This window comes from Hydra vulgaris, chromosome 13 (genome assembly GCF_038396675.1).
Source record: "Hydra vulgaris chromosome 13, alternate assembly HydraT2T_AEP".
Lineage (NCBI taxonomy): Eukaryota > Metazoa > Cnidaria > Hydrozoa > Anthoathecata > Hydridae > Hydra > Hydra vulgaris.
The window spans coordinates 34,526,419-34,548,740 of NC_088932.1; the positions used below are offsets into that span (position 1 = coordinate 34,526,419).

General features: G+C 25.3%; 1 protein-coding gene across 1 annotated transcript in view; it reads left to right on the forward strand.

Moving 5' to 3' along the window:
• Positions 1-22,322, forward strand: part of LOC100210455 (RNA polymerase II elongation factor ELL) — a 45,100-nt gene that overhangs the window by 6,326 nt on the left and 16,452 nt on the right. The window contains exon 3 of the mRNA XM_065816665.1: positions 11,961-12,214. Within this exon, the coding sequence (XP_065672737.1) occupies positions 11,961-12,214 (254 nt within the window). The remainder of the gene's footprint in view (positions 1-11,960; positions 12,215-22,322) is intronic.

Genomic DNA, 22,322 nt, shown 5'->3' on the forward strand with positions numbered 1-22,322 from the left:
ATTTATATACAGTTAAAGGTGCACTAAGCACTTTTGTATAATAGTATTTTCGTAATGAGATAAAAAAATTATTGATTTAAAGCTATAAATAAAAATAGTTTAATGTAAAATGAACATTTTAAAGTAACTTGAATTTATTTGAAATATATTATTTGAAAATATTTATTAAGAAGAATTTACTTTTCTTTGACATAGTTTGGAAATTTTAGCATAAAAAAAAAGTTGTAAAAAAAAGAAAATAAAGTTGAACACATAGCTATTAGTGATGTACTGATAACACTTTTTGGCTGATGCAGATACCGATGAATTAACTAATTATTAAAATTTTGAAAATATAAAACCATACAACTTTAAATCGGGTAAATTTTTCTATGGAATCAGTACTGGTAAACAAATACTTGGACCAAAATCAGAGCCAAACAATTATTTTAAAAGATATTAAAAAAACTCAGCTAAAAAAATATACATTTTTAATTTTTTATACTATGAAAAGAAAAATTTCAATAAAATAAATACAATTTTAAGAGGAACACTTTTTATTTCAATTTTAAAAAGAAAATGGTACTATCATGAACAGTTTACTTAGAATTCTTTATTAATTTATTAGTAATTTAAATATCTAAACAACAATCATTTGTTGTTTAGATGTGTTAATTACTTTTAGATAGTTAAATTGTTTTTAGAATAATTTTATAATTCTAAAAACACAAACCTTGACATGTTTGTCAAGGTTTGTGTTTCAGAATTATAAAGTTAAGAGAGGGTTGTAACCATAATAAAGTAGCCTTCTTGATTGCAGTGGTCTTTGTGGTTTTAAGGAGGTGAATTGAAATAAAAAAATACAAAATATAGAAATATACTTGATACTTGGCTATAATTAAACACATGAACTAAGGCTGAACTATTTGCAAAGAACTTCTCTTCTAATTCGACTCTCAAATTTTATGGCCATACTCTTCCTTCCATTTTAATTAAACAGGTTAATCCATTATTAGACATTCAAATCACTTCGGCTTCCATGGCTAAAGTCATATCTTGATTAAACTCTTTTACAGCTTGTGGCTGTAGAAGAGTTTATTCAAGACAATATTCCTGTCACAGTCTTACAAAATTGTTCACCAGAACTCTCTTCAATTTTCTTTAAACTATTTAATAATTGCTTGACTGAATCTTGTTTTCCTGCCTGCTGGAAAATGGCATCTGTTGTTCCAATTTTCAAAAACTCTGGTGAACATTCTGACCCCTCCAATTATCGTCCAATCAGTCTTCTTTCTGTTATTAGCAAGTTCTTAAATATAAGTCAACTTCTTTTTGAGTCACAAATATGATAAACAAATTTCTCACATCCCATCTTGAGTCAAATAATTTGCTGTCAGACAATCGATACGGTTTTCAATCCTCTCGCTCTACAGCTGACTTCCTAACTGCTGTGACTGAAAGATTTTATTGTACATTAGATGAAGACAGAGAGGCTATGGCTATTGCTCTTGGCATATCTAAGGCTTTTGACAAAGTTTAGTGTGTTGGTCTTCTCCATAAGCTTGTTTCATATGGTGTATATGGAAAAGTTTTTGAGATTATCAAAGCATTTCTTTCTAACCGCTTTATTAAAGTCATCCTCGAAGGTCAACACTCTTCTTTATTTCCAGTAAATTCTCGGGCACCTCAAGGTTCTATTCTTGGTCCTATTTTATTTCTTATCTATTAATGATCTTCCCGACAACCTTACATCTAAAGTAGCTCTTCTTGGATTATCATTTACTACTGACCTTTCATGGAAACCTTATATACAAGCGATTGCTAAATTAGCATCTGCTAAGGTTGCTTCTCTTTATTGTGCTTGTCATTTTCTCTCTCTTGATTCCATTCTCTACAAATCTCTTATTCGTCCCTGTATGAAATACTGTTGTCATATTTGGGCTGGTTCTTCTAATGATGCTCTTTCTCTTCTGTACAAGGTCCAAAAACGCATTGTAAACAGAGTTGGATCCGGTTTATCTGCTAAGTTTAAGCTTCATACCTATCATTGTAAAGTTGCATCTCTTTCTCTTTTTTACAAATACTATCATGGCCACTGCTCAAAGGAGCTTTTATCTCTAGTTTCATTAACCAAAACTCATTCTCGCTTGACTTTTCATTAATCAAAGTCTCATTCTTTTACTGTATCTGTCCCTGCATGCTCCAAATACTTTTATTCGTCTAGCTTTTTTACCCGCACTTCAACCCTTTGAAACTCTATCCCATCTTCATGTTTTCCTGACTCATACAACCTTTAACTTTTTAAGTCTTGTGTCAACCGTTTCCTTGCTCTATAACTCTATTCTTTTTTTCTTGGAATTCCTAACTTGATAGTGGTTACTTGCAGTCTTGTTGGGAGTAAATAAAAATAAAAAAAGTATATAGACGACAATACTTAAATAGGTTACTTTTAAAGCTATTGCCTGTAAACAAAGTCAAAACAAAAATTTATCAAAAAAATTCTAAGTAATGCATAAAGTTTAGTTTATTTATTATTTAATTATTATAATAATGCAGGATAAAAATATTAAAATGCTGTCGGTTGGAAAATTGGTAAATTGTTAAAAAAAGGTTGATGTCGATCAGGGCTTGTGATGAAGAAAATCGTCAAGCGTGTTATATCGCGCTGGTAAAATTAGAATATGTTTTCATCGAGCGTGATTATGTGCGCTCGAAATAACGTCGGCGAGCACGATCATAAAAATTGCTGAAGGCGATGCTCATAAAAAGCTTTTTATTTTTTTATTTGTTACATGATTCTTTCGTCAAAAAATGTTTGAATTAGTATCACACTCATGAAACTACTTCAACGAAGTAGATTTTTATACTTCCAAACTTCTTGTATATTGTCAGATCGCGATTTTATTTTTAACTATTTATGTTATAAAAAAATAATATCAAACAAAAACGCAACTTCTTATTGATTTAGTATTGAAGTATAATTTAGTGACTTGGTTTTGATTCGTTGTTTTGATATATGTATTTTAAAATGTTACGCTGTAAACTTAATTAACGGTTAATGGTTTTTATATTTCTTAAAATTTTTTATTCAAATTAATTATTTAATTTTTTTCTAAAATTTCTTTTTTAAATTACGTTTTTTTTTATCTTAAAAAAACAACACAAGAATAATTTGAAATAATAATAAATTGAATAATAACTTTCCATTTAATATATGTTGACGTCATTACTTTGTTTCCTTTTCGAATGCTATTGCGACATTCTAAACAACAGAATCGTTTTAAATTTGAGTTAAAATAAATAACAGTTAATAAAAAAACCTATACTATAAACAAAAACTAATTTTAAAAATTACTCTATTATTAATATTTATTTTTATTATAAACAATGTGTGGAATATTACAAACAATAAATCAAATAAATCTTACTTGATATTTTCACAAGATTAAAAATACTCTGCAGTTTCAATTTTCTTATAGTGGTTTTCTAATTTTCTATTCTTATTTTATTTGCGCATTTTTGTATTCACATTGTGTTTCCATGTGCACATTCCATAATTGAAATTAGTGACTATTAACGACTTCAAACTGCTCATTCATTACGTTAGTGCAAAAAAAATCGACGTAGTGTTTTTTATATTTTATATTAGTGCTTTGATAATAGAATATCTTTAATAAAAAATCTTTTTTAAATATTTTATGAAAATAAAAAAATAATCCTGAGCTATTGGACGAGCGTTGTTTTATACGCTTGTTATAAGCTGAATGAGCGCTGTTTATCGCGCCTAGAACGTTTGAAAATACCGTTTACGGGCGCGTTTTACGAGCGGAGCGTGATCGCGCTCGCTTCATCACAAGCCCTGGTCGATACCGATTCTGATTGCGCAGAAAATGATTGATAAAGCCGATGCCTTGGCCAGTTAATTGGTACATCACTAGTAGCTATGTTAGTAAAATATGTTATTTTTTAAAGCTAATTCATCTTTTAAATGATGCCTAACCTTTATACTTTTTTGAATTAAACAGCCTGATTTTTATCATTTATAACAAATTGTTGCAATTAATTATTAATTAAAATTTATATTTCAGTATTTGATTTAGTTTTTGTCCGATGGTTTTTATAAATTTAAACATATTTTAGCATTTAAAATCCCTTTTAAATTTATTTTATAAAAGCTTTAACATAATAGTTTTTTTAATGCTTAAACCAGTTCTTTTTATTACACTGTTAAATTTAAGTTATGTTACATAACGTTTGTTCTCATGCAAAAGTTTTTTGCTATTAAAAGTGTTAATTAAAGTAATCATAGAGAAAGTTTAAAAAAGGTTTATCAAAAAATGCATATTTATATAAAAATAATTACATATAATATTCTTTGATAATTTAAATGAAATGGTTTTATTGTAAACAACCATTACAATTAATTTGTTATTTTATTTAATTAATAGGTAACATAACAGGTTTGCCACTTAACCCGGAAAATCTGGAATACCTGGAAATAGCATGAATCCCAGGGGAAAACCTGGAAAACTCAGGGATTTTTTAAAATTTTTATAGAATTCAGGAAAAACTCATGGAAAATAATTTTTTTTTCAAAAACGTTTTACTAATACATATAAAAAAAGTTTGCAAGATGTGGGTGTTGTTGTAAAACAGGGGTGGCCACAACTTTTTTGATAAGGGCCAAAGTTAGCTTTTCAACTGTTAAATGGGGCCGGAGATTTTTAATAATATAATTTTTTAAAAATATTTTTTTTAAAAATATTGATTTGCAAAGGAATAACACTCAAACACACATATTTACTAGCTAACAATATATGCTGGTCACAAGGCTATTAGGTATAATACAAATTATAGTTTATTGGTAATCACGAACCTGCCTTTTTTTTACAATATTTTAAATGTCAATAGGCAACTGACTGGTTGCGATTCTTAATGTATTCTGCAAGTTAGTATCTGTCAGTACAGATCTTGTTTTGGATTTTGCAAATTTCATACAAGAAAAAACACTTTCACAAAAATATGTGCTACCAAACAAGACACCCATCATTTTTGCATTGTTGACTAAGTTGGTGTACTTATTTTGGTCAAGATTTTTGTAAAATAACAATAAATTTTGTTTATTACATGCTTCTCTCAAAGCATCGCTGCATTGAAGATCAATTAACTCCATGTGGAATTTACCTGGTACAGTTTCAATATCAGCAGAGAATGGCACTGTGAACAATTAGATTTTTTCTGCATGATTCTTAACATCTGCAAACTATTTTAAAAATCTTGTTTTCAATTCAGCAATACAGATAACAAATTTTGCTGTGTTTCCAGGATTCAGCTCACCCAATGTTGGAAAATGACTGAAATTTCCAGTTCTTAACTGCTGCTTCCACAAAGTTTATTTCAACTGAAAATTTTAACTGAAAAGCTAGAATAAGGTTGTACATTTTTCCAATTAATTGATCTTTTCCTTGGAGTTCTTTGAAAAGTATATTGTAATGTTGGGTCAAGTCTACTAGAAATGCAAATTTTTTAATAAACTCTTTTCCTTCTAGCTCTGGTGGATAATCTTTGTTGATAATTTTGAAAAAATCCAACATATTTTGTCTCAAATCATAAGTTCTTTTCAGCATATTACCTCTAGAAAGCCATCTCACCTCAGTATAATAAAGCAGACCACCATATTCAAAGTCATTTTCAGCAAGAAAAGCCTCAAGTTGCCTACTTCGTAATGCACTGGGCTTAATGCTGTTTATTGCTTTAACTACTACAGACATTACATTTTCCACATCCATATTCTTTGCTGTTAAATTTTGCTGATGAATGCAGCTTAATTAATGACAAGTTGTTTTCTGCCATTTCATTTTCCAGTCTGGAAACAACACCCATTTTTTTCCAATCATTGAGCTGCCACCATCTGATGTAATTGAAATTAATCTGTTGTAAGTCAAGTTGAACTTTTTAAAAACTTTCTTCATGGCAAGAAAAATGTCTTCTCCTGTTGTTCTGCCTTGCATAGGATAGATGTTAAGTAGCTCTTCAGTAACAAGAAAATCATTATCAATACCATAAATAAAAATAGCTAATTGAGCAGTTTGTGATATATTAGTTGATTCATCAATAGCTATTGAATAATACTGAAATGCTTTTATTTTTCAGTCAATGACTGAAAAAACTCAGATCATCAGCAATATCACATGTTCTTCGTGTAATTGTTTGTCTTGAGAGGGAGATATTATTTAAAGTTTTCAATTTTTCAGGACAAATGTTTTGGAACACAACTTCAAGAGATTCCTTAATAATTTCCCCATCACTGAATGGTTTACAATTTTTAGCTAAAAGGAGACTCACTTCATAACTTGCAATAGCAGCATTTTTTGTTTCAGTGTTGCCCCTTTTTAACGAATCTTGTTGTTCAATTAACTTATTTTTCAATTTAATTGATTTTTCTTTCCGCACCTCGTTGACAAACTGATTATAAGTTTTAGAATGTTTTGTATCATAGTGCCTCCTTAAATTATATTCTTTGCACACTGAAACCGATTCATTACATATTAAACATACTAGCACTGAATTACATTTAACAAAAAAGTATTTAGTTTGCCATTCATCATTAAATAAACGACATTCCTTGTCGATTTTTCGTTGTTTTGATTTTGAAGATGGCTTTTACAATTAAAAAACGCAAATGGTAATTGTCGGCAGTGCCGGAAATTAATCTTGCGATTAATTGCCGGCAGGATTTTCTAAATATATTTTTAATTATTTAAAGCTATTGTTTTTTTACAAAAATTATTTTAAAATTTATTAATTTATAAATTTAAATATTATATAATTTATTAATATTATATGTTTATAGTTTTTTTTATTATCTTTACAATTAACTGACGGGCCGGATAGAAGGTTGCTGAGGGCCAGAGTTGGCCCGCGGGCCTTATTGTGGCCACCCTGTTGTAAAAGTTTAAGTTTGTCAAATATAAAGATTGTATTTAAGTAAGGAAAATAATAATCTCCTTGATGAACCGGAAAGAATATAGAAAAGTCAGGGAAAACTCAGGGAGCTTAAAAAGTTCAACTCAGGAGAAAACGTTCTTTACTCAGGGAATACTCATGAAAAACTCTGGGAAAAACTTTAAAAATTGTAGTGGCAACCCTGTATAATAACTTATCTATTTAATATATTCATGATAATTTACAAAGCATTTCACATAGTATAGTATTTTTTAAAAGCCGTAATATAAATATATTTTCCTTTTCAAATTTATGTGTTTTGAGCTTAGATTTTTTCTTTTTCTTTAAGATTTTCTTTTTTTTAGATAAGTTATCTTTTAAATTTTTGTTTAGTTTTTAGAGCATTTTTTAAAGTATTAAAGTTGTGAAAAAAACCTGCTGTGGTCAAGTTAAAAAGATAAAATCTTTTGAGTTTCATCAGGAATGGTGTTTAATGGCATTTCTTTAAGTTTTATCGAACATGTCTGCTGAACTTGAGTATTTATTGGACAAATTGACTGAAACAAAAACGTTTTGCGCCCTGTATATATATATATATATATATATATATATATATATATATATATATATATATATATATATATACATATATATATATATATATATATACATATATATATATATATATATATATATATATATATATATATATATTATATATATATCTGTGTGTGTGTGTATGTGTGTGTGTGTGTATAGCGGTAGTGGTGTAGTGGTAAAGCGCTCGCTTCATAAGCGAGAGGTTCCGAGTTTGATTCCCACCACGTCCCTGGTAGTACCGCGCTCAACTTGTTTCTCCCGCGCAGCGGCCTTGTTCGTCAAGGTTCGTGTTTCGGAGTTAGAGAGGTTATAAGTATTTCGGAGTTAGAGGGTTATAACCACTATTAAGTAACCTCCTCATCTGTAGTGGCCTTCTCGGCCTTGAGGAGGTGAATAACAATATATATATATAGATATATATATATATATATATATATATATATATATATATATGTATATATATATATATGTATATATATATATGTATATATATATATATGTATATATATATGTATATATATATGTATATATATATATATATATATATATATATATATATATATATATATATATATATTTATATATTTATATATCAGTGACAAACCCAGAGTTTGTTTAGGAATACTGTTTTTTTTTATGACAAAGGGGAAGGGGAAGATTCTTGAGAAAGCCTCCCAACCCCTCTTTCCTTCTTCCCTGCCACCTTCTCCTAGTTAAAACAGATTCTCCTACAATGATTTTTAAATATCACTTTGTGTTAACCTTACTAAGTTCTATTTGAAGATAAGGAGTTGATTTAAAATAGCATCTTGTTATAAAAGGCATTTTGAATACATGAATTTACTGGTGGGCGTAAGCATATGCTACTTTAGTTACTCTAAGAAAAACTATTTTGTTTAAGATTTCAATAAAAGCTCAAGTTTCAAATACTATGCTATTTGTGAATATTTATTGAAAATTGTTTAAAGTAATTTAAACATTAAGTAACTATATTTTAGTAATTTCAGTTTAGTAGTTATTGAATGCTTCAAATACTTTGAAATTTTTTCAATATTTACAAATCATGTAGTAAGCAAAATAAATATATTTTTAATTATGCTTATGTCTTTTATTTGAATACTTATGGTTTATATATAATATAATATATTATATAGATAATAACTATTTAAAAATCATAAGTATTTATTAAATTTATTTACTATTATTTTAATTTTCACTTAAATTTAAATATTAGCAATTTTATTCAATGAACTTTTTTCTAAAGGTTGACAATTTTTATTGTGCTTTAACGTGCCTTTTAAATCAAAGAGATGATTACGTTAAACTTAATGTAAAATATATATATATATAATTAAGTTATTTGTTTATGTTAGCTTAGGATTTTTTTAAAATTAAAGATGTTGAAGTTTAAAATTAACTAAAATTTAATAAAACTTATAAAGAAATGCAAAATTTTACTGTAATAGTTATTATCATTAAAGTTGAAAAGAATACAAAGAGAAACAAAATTTTCTGAAAAAGTTTTTGTTTCGTTTTTTTGTTTTCCTAAAGTAAAATAAAATAACTAGCCAAGAATCAAAAGTTCTTTTATTCAAAAATTAAGTTTGTGTCGATACTATATACAATACATATTGGTTTTTAGACTGAAATTTCTACTTTTGTTTATTTATTATTAAAAACAGTTAACTTTTAATTTCTAAACACTTTTCATACATTTGATTGTCTATATATTGAGTTAAAAAAATAACACTCATTTTCTTTTATATCTTAAGTTCCACTGGTAATTAAATGACAGTTTTAAACACTAAACTCGGTAAAATAAACAGAAAATTAGTACTGCCAGGACTTAAATTAAGTGATTGCGAATTGCGATATCTGAAAATGCTTCCGGTTTTTAAATATTTAGCTTTTTAAAAACCATAAAACTGTTTTGATCATTAAACTCAATTGCTATTTTTCAATAAAAAATATTTACATTGATCTTAAATTATATCTTATTGTAAAACCATATTATTACTATTATTTTTATTATTATTAAAGATTATAATTTAAACTTTAATATTTTGATTCATTTTATAAATTGATTTATAAGATAAAATGAGAGAAATAAAGCATAATAAAGTATGATATAATTATTAAAAAACAACAGCGGTGATCAAATATTTTAAATAAAAGAAATTGTTAATAAGATATAAAATACTTTTATATCTTGTTCAATATTTTCTTATAAATTAAATGGTCGTAACTCAATTGCAGAAATGTATACAAAATTAAAGACAGTTTTAAAATATATAAAAAACCAAGTTAAACTTTTTATAGCTATTTTAAAACAAAACAAAAAACTCTAATGAATTATTTTAAAACATATCTTTATTATTATTATGATTATTATTATTATTATTATTATTATTTAATTAGTTTCTAATTTAAAGCATTTAAATTTTTAAATAAATAATTCCATAAACTTTTCCCCTAAACTAAAAGCGATATTAATGTTTGATACAATAAGCAAATAGCTTTAGCATAATTTTTTCGTGGTTGATTTTAAAATTTTTCGGACCTTTAGTAATATCTATTTTTTTCTTATAAATTTATTTATTTATAATCCTTAAATTATATGGTGTTTAAAAAAACACTGTGTAATTTAAGTTTTAAAAAAATTAAAAATAAGTAAGATTTGGCTGTTGTTATTTTTGCAGTAGTAAATATATTTTTTTGTTTTTTCATTAATATTTTCAAAATATCATAAATTGACCGTTTCATTAAAAAAGTGTTCACGGTTTTTAATAAACTATGAATTTAATGATCAGAAATTTTTAGGGGTATTGCAATTCGCAATCACTCAATTCGAGTCTTGACTGTATTTTACTAAATTTACTACTGTATTTGAAATAGGAACTTTTTTTCCCCAGTTTTTATTAAAAAAACAAAAGAAAACTTACAAATAATAAATATTTTTCGAATGCCTAAACTGCTGCAGCAGTACCAGAATAGGTCTGGGTTTGTCTCTTCTTAAATGTGACATAAAAGCAGTCACAATTTATTCGATTATAAAAGCAGTCGCAATAATATTTGATCACTGCTAAATTCCTTTGAATTGTTGCGATTTACAATAGTTTCATTCACCACTCTAGTTGTATATGTTTTTTTTAAAAATAATACATTGCACTGTTTGGTTTATATTACTAGTTTTATCTGATGATTATGCAAATGAATTAAACTATTAAAGTTTAATTCATAGTTAATAAAAGGTTTCTTAATTAGTTTTTATATCATATTTTCAAGATCAATTCATGAATTTTTATTTATTGAATAATAATTATGGGATTTTGTGATAAAAACAAAGTGTACTGTTTTAAAAAAAAAACAAAAACAAAGCGAAGACCAGAAGTATTTCCAAATGTTGTGATTTGCAATTACTTGGTTTGTGCCTTGCATAATTTTTAAATGTTCCTAAGGTAATTTCTTTCTTATTCTAGCTGAAAAAGATTAAATATTTTATTCATTTATAAACTCCCACTGGAAAAATACTCCATGTTAAAATTGGATCTTTTAAAAAGTATTCCGCTCAGATTTTTAAGGACTTTTTTTTGTGAGAAATGTATAATTACAGTCACCAAATAAATGTTAAAAGTTATATAAAATTACTAATGAAATATTTTTACCCTTATTGTAGTACAAACATCCTTGTTTAATGCAAAAAAATTTTTGTTTAAAAAAGTTGTTTAAAAAAAAAAAAAAAATCAAAAGTTTTTGAACAGCTGCTTCTTGTTTAGAATTTGGTGCTCTTCAATGCTGGATACTTAAATTTTAGAAAATTTAAACTAAAAGTTTGTTATTTTTATTTTTACATATATTTTAAAAATAAGCATCTTTAGCAACATCTTAACTTCCTTCTTTAAAAAAAAACAGCATTTATGCCATATAATATCGTATCTGCTTTTTCCATTTCTGTAAATTACTAAGAAGTTAAAAAGCATACCCTGAAACTTTTGTTTTGTTTTGTTGTTTTAACTTCAAACAATGTTTCAAAACCTTATTATGCAATAGTTTAAAAATTTTAACTGGTAATGTTTAGGTAATATATATCTATGTCAATTACTAAAATCAAGGTTGAATTTTGAGAAGTTATGTTGTAAAAACTCAAAGAAACAAAAATAAATTGCTTTTATATTCTATTTACAGTAATCAATCGTTATCTTAAAAAAGGTTTTTGGTGACAAAAATACTTTTGACTTTTATTATAATAGTAATGTTTTTGAGGCCTTTAAAGTTTAATTCAGAAAACCTCAGATTCATTAGTGTAATAAACCATATTTTTGTGTTGTATATTGTATGTTATGTTTTATGTTTAGTTTGTTCTTCAAGTTTGTACCAAAGAAAAATTTAACTTGCTTTAAGTTTGCAATTTGATAGCTTTTTTTCCTAATTTTTAGGCTTTTACTATCCCTTGCAGGCCAGGCTCAGCAGGTAAAGACGTGTGTAAAAAATTTGATTTTGTAGTTTCAAAATTAATTTCTGTTGAGACTAACCCACTTCAAGGAATTCTTGAGTGCATTAAGCATACTAAAGAAGAATTCATATCATATGGGCAGTTAGAAGAAAAACTCTCTGTTGCTGCTAGTGATGATAGTTACGAACAAACACGAAACCGAATGGCCCAAGTTGATCAAGAACGCAAGGATGTCAGGTATTGTTTTTTTATATCAATTATGATATTTATTTTTAGTTTAAACCTCTTTTACAACTTTATTATCAAAATTAAAAAAATTTTGATATACAAAGTACAAAAATAAAGTGAGAATCCGAGGTTTATTAACTATTAAAAAATAAAGTGAGAATCCAAGGTTTATTAACTATTAAAAAGTTCAAAAATAACTTTTTCCAAATCAAAGCACTTAAAAATGAATACAAAATCTTTCAGGGTTCCCACTTTTCCTTAAAAACCTTAAATATCCCTTTAAAATAAAAACCTCCTTAAAGATTTTTAAATAACCTTTACAAAGGTTAAAATTTGACTGCTCTAATTTCTCCATATATATATATATATATATATATATATATATATATATATATATATATATATATATATATATATATATATATATATATATATATATATATATATTTTTTAATCATCTAAGAAACCTTATTTAAGTGAATGAATTATACTTATTAATAAAAAAGCAAATATATAATTCTTTGATAGTTTGCAAATCTATACTTCTATTATATACTTCATATATATATATATATATATATATATATATATATATATATATATATATATATATATATATATATATATATATATATATGTATATATATATGTATATATATATATATATATATAATATATATATATATATATATATATATATATATATATGTATATATATATATATATATATATATATATATATATGTATATATATATGTATATATATATATGTATATATATATATGTATATATATATATATGTATATATATATGTATATATATATATGTATATATATATATATGTATATATATATCTATGTATATATATATGTATATATATATGTATATATATATCTATCTATATATATATATATATATATATATAAATATATATATATATATATATATATATATATATATATATATATATATATATATATATATATATATATATATATATATATATATATCAGGCCTTGTTATGAGATTTCACTGCCTAATAAAAACGCGTAACGCATTTTTATTAGGCAGTGAAATCAAAGTAACTCAATTCATCAAATAAATTTTGTATTGTTAGAAGTTATATCGCGTCACTAGCGTATTTTCAAGTACCACATTGTAATTAAAGTTATTTTATCAACACGTTAAAAATCATACAGGCAGTTTTTTTTTCTTGCTATAACAAAAGTTACAAATAAAATCTTCGTTCTTATTTGAAAAATCATTTCTATCATTTTATTCAAATATCAACTAAATTTTATTTTGAAAAAAATATTTTTTTCATAAAACGTAACATAATTGTTTATTTTCTTATAATTTCACAGTTGGTTTTTGGTTATTTTATTAACTGTTAATAAATTTTTTCTTATTTTTTTTTGTGAACTCTTTTTAATAGTGTTTTTAAACAATAAAGAGTTTTATCAGTTACCAATAACATATTTATGATCATAGTTTATTTTCATAAATTAAACGAACGTCATTAAAACTTTACGTTATTGAATTGACAATAAACTTAAAATAAAATATCTTATTAATAAAATATTTACATCAAAATAAATCCTGCATTTTTTAAACTATTATAACATAAAATAGTTTATATATTTAAAAAGAATTTATATATTTAATTCCTTAAGATCAAACTTAAAACACTTTATTTTCTTTAACTAATTTTTAACAACAACAAATAAATTATTAAACAAACTGTTTCTTTAACAAAAAATCTATTAGTTTACAATTGCGGTATAATGCTTTTACTTACGACTTAATTTCTTCTGTTTAAACGTCGCATAAAGACATCAAAAGATAATTTAATTATTCTAAAAGATAAAAGTTTTTGCCAAACGCCAAACTGCTGAACGCGTAGACAAATCGCCTTTTCGCAAGCAAAATGTGAGCTGCGTAACGCTTCTTAACAAGGCACAGTATATATATATATATATATATATATATATATATATATATATATATATATATATATATATATATATATATATATATATATATATATATATATATATATATATATATATATATATTAGTGATGTACCGATAACACTTTTTTGGCTGATGCCGATACCGATGCCAATGGATAGGAAAAGGCTGATACCGATGCCGATACCAATGAATTAACTAATTATTAAAGTTTTGAAGATATAAAGCCATAGAGCTTTAAATTGGGTAAATTTTTTCATGGAATTCGTACTGGTAAACAAATACTTGGACCCAAATAAATAAACTTGTCTGTAAACAAAGTCAAAATAAACAATTTTTCTAAAAATTCTAAGCGATGCATAAAGTTTAGATTATTTATTATTTAATAATCATCAAAGTGCAGGATAAAAGCCATCGGTAATGCATATCGGTAAATTAATAAAAAAAGGCTGATGCCGATACCGATTCCGATTGTACAAAAAGTGGCCGATTAAGCCGATGCCAATTAATCGGTACATCACTAATATATGTATATATATATAAATATATATATATATATATGTATATATATATATATATACACACACAGTGGTGTGCAAAATAATAAGTAATTGTTAAATAGTTTGACTTTTTGTACAAAATAAGTACTTGATAGTGATCTAATTTATTTAATTAGTTATTCTTCAATTAGTTCAATTATTAACTAATGTTTTTAATGTAAGAAAACAATTAAAAAACAAAATTTGTTTATTAGCCTATATAGTTAGATTATTTAAAAAAATATCTACTGTGCAAAAAAAAGGTAAATTAAAATTAAGTACATATTTTCTTGGAAATAATGAACAATAATAAGTAAAAATTCAATTTACTTATGGTTTATTAATATTTGGTTTTATACCCTATATTCGCAATTATCGCTGCACATCTTTTCGGCATGGTATCAACTAATTTTTGGCATGTACTTATTGTATTGGCTTGTACTATTGTATTGGCATGTACTATTGTATTGGCATGTACTTATTGGAATGTTTTTCCAAATGTATTTAATGTTTTTTCAACGCTCATTTTTATTTTTGGTCTTAGGAAGTTTTCCTAATTCATTTTTAACGTGTGCCCAAAGATTTTTTATCTGATTTATGTCCGGTGATTGGGCTTGCCACTTTTAGTAAAGAATTGGTTTCACTAGGTAGTAAAGAATTGGTTTCATAATGAGAAAATCCAAATTTTCTCGTTAAGAAACCAATTCTTTACTACCTTTGCTGTATGCTTCAGGTCATTATCTTGTTGATAGACCTAAATCAAAGGTAGGTTTTCTTCTTTGAAGGGTGGCATAACATTCTGCTGTATATTTAAATATATTTCTTTGTTCATATTTTCTTTGATACAAAAAAGGGGACCTACTCCATTATATGTAAAGCAACCCCATATTTTAATATTTCAACTACCATGTTTAACTGTTTTGATGGTATATTTAGGATCATATCCTTTTCTATTTGGTCTTCTGACATTTTTTCACTGCATCTGACCCAAACAAGTTAATTTTGGTCTCATTTGACCAAAGAATATTTTGCCATTTTAAAGATGGCCAGCCCACTTGTTTCCTAGCAAAATCTTTCCTGTTTTTAATAATATTTGGTGATAAAAATGGACACTTCTTTAGTACTTTGGCTTTAACATATTGTTGAGTAAGCCTTTTTCTAATTGTCGAAGCATCAATTTGCAGGCCAAGAGTAGTTTTTATTTCTATTGACGTTGCAAAAAAATTTCTTTTGGAATAAAGAACAATATTTTTGTCATCTTTTCTCGATGTTTTCCTCTTTTTACCACGTGTTTTATTTTTTTTAAATTGCATTGCATATCAGATTAATTGAACAGTCCATTAAATTTGAAATTTCTTTCAAAGTTTTACCCTGGTTTTGTGAATTTTGATTAAATTTCTTTTATTTTCCAAAAAATGTTACGTCTCCTTTTCTTTTATTTTTTATGCTTTTTTTTTATTTCTTCTAAAAATATAAGTATTTTCATTTTAATTCAACAAATTTCATAGTAACTGTTAACAAAATTCATCTTTTAACTAAATAAATTTTTTAAACATCTTTTAAATAAATAAATTGAATTATTATTGTGAATAATTTAATTTTAAATATATATTACTTATTATTTTGCACACCTTAAATTAAAGTGTTCATAAAAAATCAAATAAATACACGCACAAACTTGTTTATACTTTACCAGCAAACAACACAATATACAAAAGAAAGTGAGGTTAAAAATATGTGGGATTTCCGCATTTATGTCAAGCATATTCATATATATGATGTAATAAATGCATCATCCTTATTACCTATTATTTTGCACACTACTGTTTATATATATATATATATATATATATATATATATATATATATATATATATATATATATATATATATATATATATATATATATATATATATATATATATATATATATATATTTAAAGTAATATATTAATTTATAATAATTTTTCTGTTTATATTTAAAAGTTACTGAAAAAAATAAGATTCTGTTTTTAATGTAATCGTTTTCTCCTTCATTCTCTTTACGTTTTCTTTCAAAATATTGTTGTTTGCAACCAGATCTCCTTTAATATTAGGAAAATATCTCGTTAAATCTCCTTAAAATCAATAATTTTAGCCTCAGTTTTAGTAGTGAAACCCTGTCTTCCAAAGTTAGTTTGATAAACTGATAAGCTAATACAAGCCTTTCCAGGAAGCATGTGAGGTCGCACACTTTATCCACGTATAAAGTTATTATTTTAGACAACTTGACTACATTTTTATAAAAGAAGCATTTTAAGAATTTGCAGCAAAATAAAGCTATATGAAACTACAGAGAATACAGCAATACTTGAAGAATGGAAACGAATGCTATACAAAGTAGAAAATCTAAATAAAATAAACACAAAAAATTAAAAATAAAAAAAAGGAAAATTTTTTCAAAAAAATAATTTCGAAATATTTTACTTTTTTTGTATATTTTTTTTTAGGGCTTCTGTTATTTTCCACTACTAAAATTAATACAAGTTGAGGCAAAGCAGATAAGAATATAAGGAAAATAAAAACATTTTTTAATATACAATTTATTCGCAACTTTTTTCAGTCAGTATATTAACGAAGTTCTTTATTATTTTCTTGAAACATGGACAATTTTGTTTTTCAATTGTTTTTGCTGAACTTTACTGTTTTTATAAATGCACAGGAAAGCGAGAAAACTAATTGCTATTTATTCTTATATTTTTATTTTTTATTTGTGTAACAAGTTTTTCACGTAAGAAAAATAAAGAGTCATTAATACTAAAGTTCAAATATAAAATATTTGGTTGTTTTCAAAACCCCCATTAAAAGTCTGCACTTTCGTTGGATTATCTAAGTTGCACATTTAAACAGTTTTTTTTCTGATGAAGTATTGTTATTAACAATGCTCTAAAAGTTTGTGGGCTAGTGCATTGTTAATTTACGGAACTTTTTTAGCAAAACTTTTAGGAGCCTATTTAAAACTTTTTTTTTAATTTTGAAATACATTTTTTCAAACAGCAACCATTATGTTCATTATCTCTGGTAATTCTTATTAATGTTAAAAATTGGGCTATGTAAAGGAAAAAATTTCAGACAGGTATCTAATGTACCACATTTGATGCCTGTGATACATTTATAAAAGAATGTGATACATTTATAAAAGAATGTGATACATTTATAAAAGAATGTGATACATTTATAAAAGAATGTGATACATTTATAAAAGAATGTGATACATTTATAAAAGAATGTGATACATTTATAAAAGAATGTGATACATTTATAAAAGAATGTGATACATTTATAAAAGAAACCATGCTATTCTTTTATTTATTTTCTTCTATCATAAAAAAACTTATTAATCAAATGATATATTTTACAAATAAATAGCAATTTATTTTCTTTTTTTCCTATTTATATAAATTCCTTAGTATAGAGAATAAATGTCAAATATAGCAGAAACATTTTTAAAAGTGAAAAGATGTGAAAACAAATAAACATAAGAAAAAAAATTAACAAAGTTTCTTATAGTTCTAGTGTACATAGCAAATTAGTTTTCTAATTTTATTTATATATTTGTTAAACACCCACTATACAAGTAAGGTAAATTTATGTTTCGTTTAGAATAAGCAAAAAAATTTGAAGTTTTTTTTCTCTTTTTTTTCTTTCTATGTTTTTTTTTTCTCAAGAATTTCTTCCAAGCATGATCATCTGGGAATTTTTTTTTCAAGAATGTCCTTGAAGATTGTTTTTTGTTCTTTTGAGTTCAAGCACTCAACTGCACGTTTTAGAATATGAAGAACTGTTTCATGTATTACATTTTTTAAACCAATTTTTATTTGTTGGCATTATTTTCTCTAGATTTAATTTATGACTATTGCACAAACCCTTGACACTATTTAGGTTGTGGTTGACACTATTTAGGTTGTGGTTGACACTATTTAGGTTGTGGTGTGACACTAAAAGGTTGTGGAGCTGTTTTGTTTTTCAACTGCAACTTAACAATATCAAATGCCATTTTGTTGTTCTTTAGGCAAATAAATAAGTTTAGCTTGTTTTGTTGTGTAATTATTGATATATCGTCAATAAAAAGTAAGGTATGAATATAATTTTTGCTTTATTAAGCAAAAATTATTGCAACATTATTGCAATTTTTTTTTCAGTAAATGAGTTTTGTTTTAGACAACAAAACTCATTTATTTACTAAAAAAAAAAAATTGCAATAATGTTGGTTTTCCTATATTGATGAATAACAACCCTCTTACTCTTAGATAAAGTTTAAAAGCTCATTATAAATGTAATGGGGTCGTGGTGTAGTGGTAGAGCGCTTGCGTCATAAGTGAGAGGTACCGAGTTCAATCCCCACCACATCCCTGGTAGTACCGCACTCAACTTGTTTCTCTGCACAGCAGCCTTGGTTGTCAAGGTTTGTATTTCGGATTTATATAGTTGAGAGAGGGTTATAACCACAATTAAGTAGCCTCCTCGTCTGTAGTGGTGTTTTCAGCATTGGGGAGGTGAATAAACATAAAAAATAAATTAGACCTGCTTTATCTGCCAAGCTTGAGCCACTTTCCCATTGTTGTAAGGTTGCATTTCTTTCTTTTTTCTACAAATACAATCATTTTCGATGCTCAAACAAGCTATCATCTCTATTACGATATTTCAAAACTCATTTTTGCTTGTTTCTTATTCAACAAGTTGCATCCTTTTACTGTATCTGTCCTTTCATGCTATAACATTTTTTATTAATCCAGTTTTTTTCCTTGCAGCCATCTTCATGTTTGTTTTTTTATATACAACCTACAACTTTTCAAGTCTTCTGTTAACCATTTCCTAGTATTTTTACTTATTCTCCATTTTAAAGTAACTTATCAATTAATAGTGGTTGCTTGCAATCTTGTTAGAAGTATATTAGAGTTTGAAAATATAAATATATGCCAGTATTTAATAAATAGTAAATGTAAGCATAGAATTATAATATATAAAGTATTATAAATTTTTTTCTTACCCCGGCTATCAACTCCTACTAATCTTATAGTTCAGGGTTCATGGCACTCAGTGAAAACCAGGGAAAAGTTTTTAAATTCTGAAAAATCAGGGAATACCTGGAATATTCAGGGAACTTTTTTTGAAAATCTTTAATATCAGGGAAAACTCAGTGAGTGCTTTTAGTTTTATATAAGATTATATGTTAGACACAAATTGTTATTTTTGATAATATATATTTTTTAATATTTATTGGACTTTTGTGGTTTTGTTTCCTTATTAAACTACTTTTTATTACTTAAAAACTCTTAATAGATTTCTATCAATTAATTAAGATGAAGTATTTAATTCCTTAAAAAATTCTAATAAAAATATTAGGGAAAAATGGATTCAGTTGCAAAAGTATTATATCCTACAACATTAACAAGGAAAATTATATACTTCACCAACTGAAATCAGAGAAAAAGTACTTGAAATTAGATGAAAATCAGGAAATACTAAGGAAAAATGGATTTCTAAAACTGCCACGAACCCTGTTTTTTAGTCGGGGCCAGGGCCCTGGTCACTTGCTGACTTTCAATGGTTGTTAAATTGTTATAAATTTATGTTTTTTCTTCAACTTTTATTAAATTCAGTAGATTAAAATAACAACCAAAAAAAGGATTACAAAAGTTGTATAAAAATTAAAGAAATTTTTTTTTCAAGTTTTCTTTTTTTTAATAATAAATTTTTCTAGTTTATTTATTTAAAATTTGAAATTTCGTTACAATTTTGTTTCCTTTTTTTAGTATTTTTATTTTTTAGTAGATTAGTTTAGATTTTTGCTGCGAATTATTGAAATGCTTTAAAAGTTAAAAGATGCGAACTGCTGTGGTTAGTGTGTCTAAAACAATTAAATAAAACGTGGATGAACAAGTTGTACGACCTAATATGTTTATAATACCATAAATTGTATTTACTTTTTTTATTTTTCAGTATGCAAACAACAAGATAATATGAGAGATCCATTTTCCTTATTTTTTATATTGAAAACTTTTATTTAATTCATTGATGCATAGCGTTAATAGATCAAGCCTTAAAATTTGTAAGATTTTCAACATGTTTCTGTTGAGCTTAAGTTTACTTTTATTAATACCCCACTCAGTTGTTACATAGTTTGTGACAACGAATAAATGAATAAAAAAGTTAAACTAAAGTGTGCTTATTTGGAAAATTACCTTGGTATAAAGCTCTTACAATTTTTGCTATTTTACTACCCTAATGTCTGATGTGAATTTTTCAAGGTTTTTATCAATATTAATTCTGAGAAAGTTAATATCTATTACTTTTTTGAGATGTCATTAATAAAAAGAGATGGTGTGTTTTCAATATTCGGCTGATTAGTTGTATCAGCATCATCAGGTTTAATATATATAAAATTGTTACAAAAGAACTCAAATTAAAAAGTTAAAATAAAAAATATTAAAAAAAAAGAAAGTTTGCTTGCCATATTTATTAAATTCTATCTATTATCATTATTTTTAATGTCCGTAATTGTTAAACTTGTATTTGTTTAGACAGGTTATCTAATACAGTTTTATTTTGATTATTAAAATATTGTAGCCTTTTTTTAAAAAAAAATAAATCAGGAAACACTTTTGTTATTAAGTTTAAAGCTTTATGAAAATTGTTGATGTAAATTAGTTAGAGCAAAGGTCTTAATATTGATCCCTAAGGTAGTATCAAGCAAGTTGACTAGGGATGTTGTAGAATGTATTACAGATAACTTTTTAGCCAATTTAATTTGTGGTTGATTGTATCAACTTGGTAAAAACACTAAATGTATATTGGAAATGTTTAAATGAGTTAATTATACCTCTTGTAATCTGGAAAATTGGGTTTTAAAAGGATTTTTAAAACCATATTGAATGCTATATTAATTTTTTTTTTTTTAATAAGTAAATAAGTTCTGTTATACATAGTTCTTTTTAAAATCTTTGATAAGATATGGCACAATAGTTATTAACATTAAATTTCTTCCTTGAATCACCTTTACTATTTTTAATGGTTCATAGAAATTTCTTGCTTAATAGAGTAAGAAAAAATTTAAAAATATTTTTTTAGTTCAATTAAATAAAAATATCTGTATCATCTGCATCAACTGATTTATGAGGTTTTAGCTTTTTAAAAGGATGTTTAAAATTTTCAAAGGTTATTAAAAATAAGCAATTAAAAATGTGGCATATCTGAGAATTTTGTGAAAATAAAGTGTATTTGGGAATGTTTTATTCTTTGCTTAAGAAGTTTTGGATCAGGTTTAGCACAACAATTTTGAAAAATTTATTGAGTACTTAAACTACTTCTTTTTGATCATACAAAAATGTATCATTTGTGTTAGCATACTTACTGAAAGATTGAAAATCTTTAGTTTTTGCAAAAGATGTTTTTGCTTGTACATTTGCTAAAATCTTTATTAAAGAGTATTATTTTAAGTGTTTATTTTTTTAATTTAATTTAAAAATGAGTTGAATATGAAAAACTTTTTATAAATTAGTAAATAAAGTTAAAAATTATTTTTGATTCCTTTAAATATTTTATATAAACAATTTTGTATAAACAGT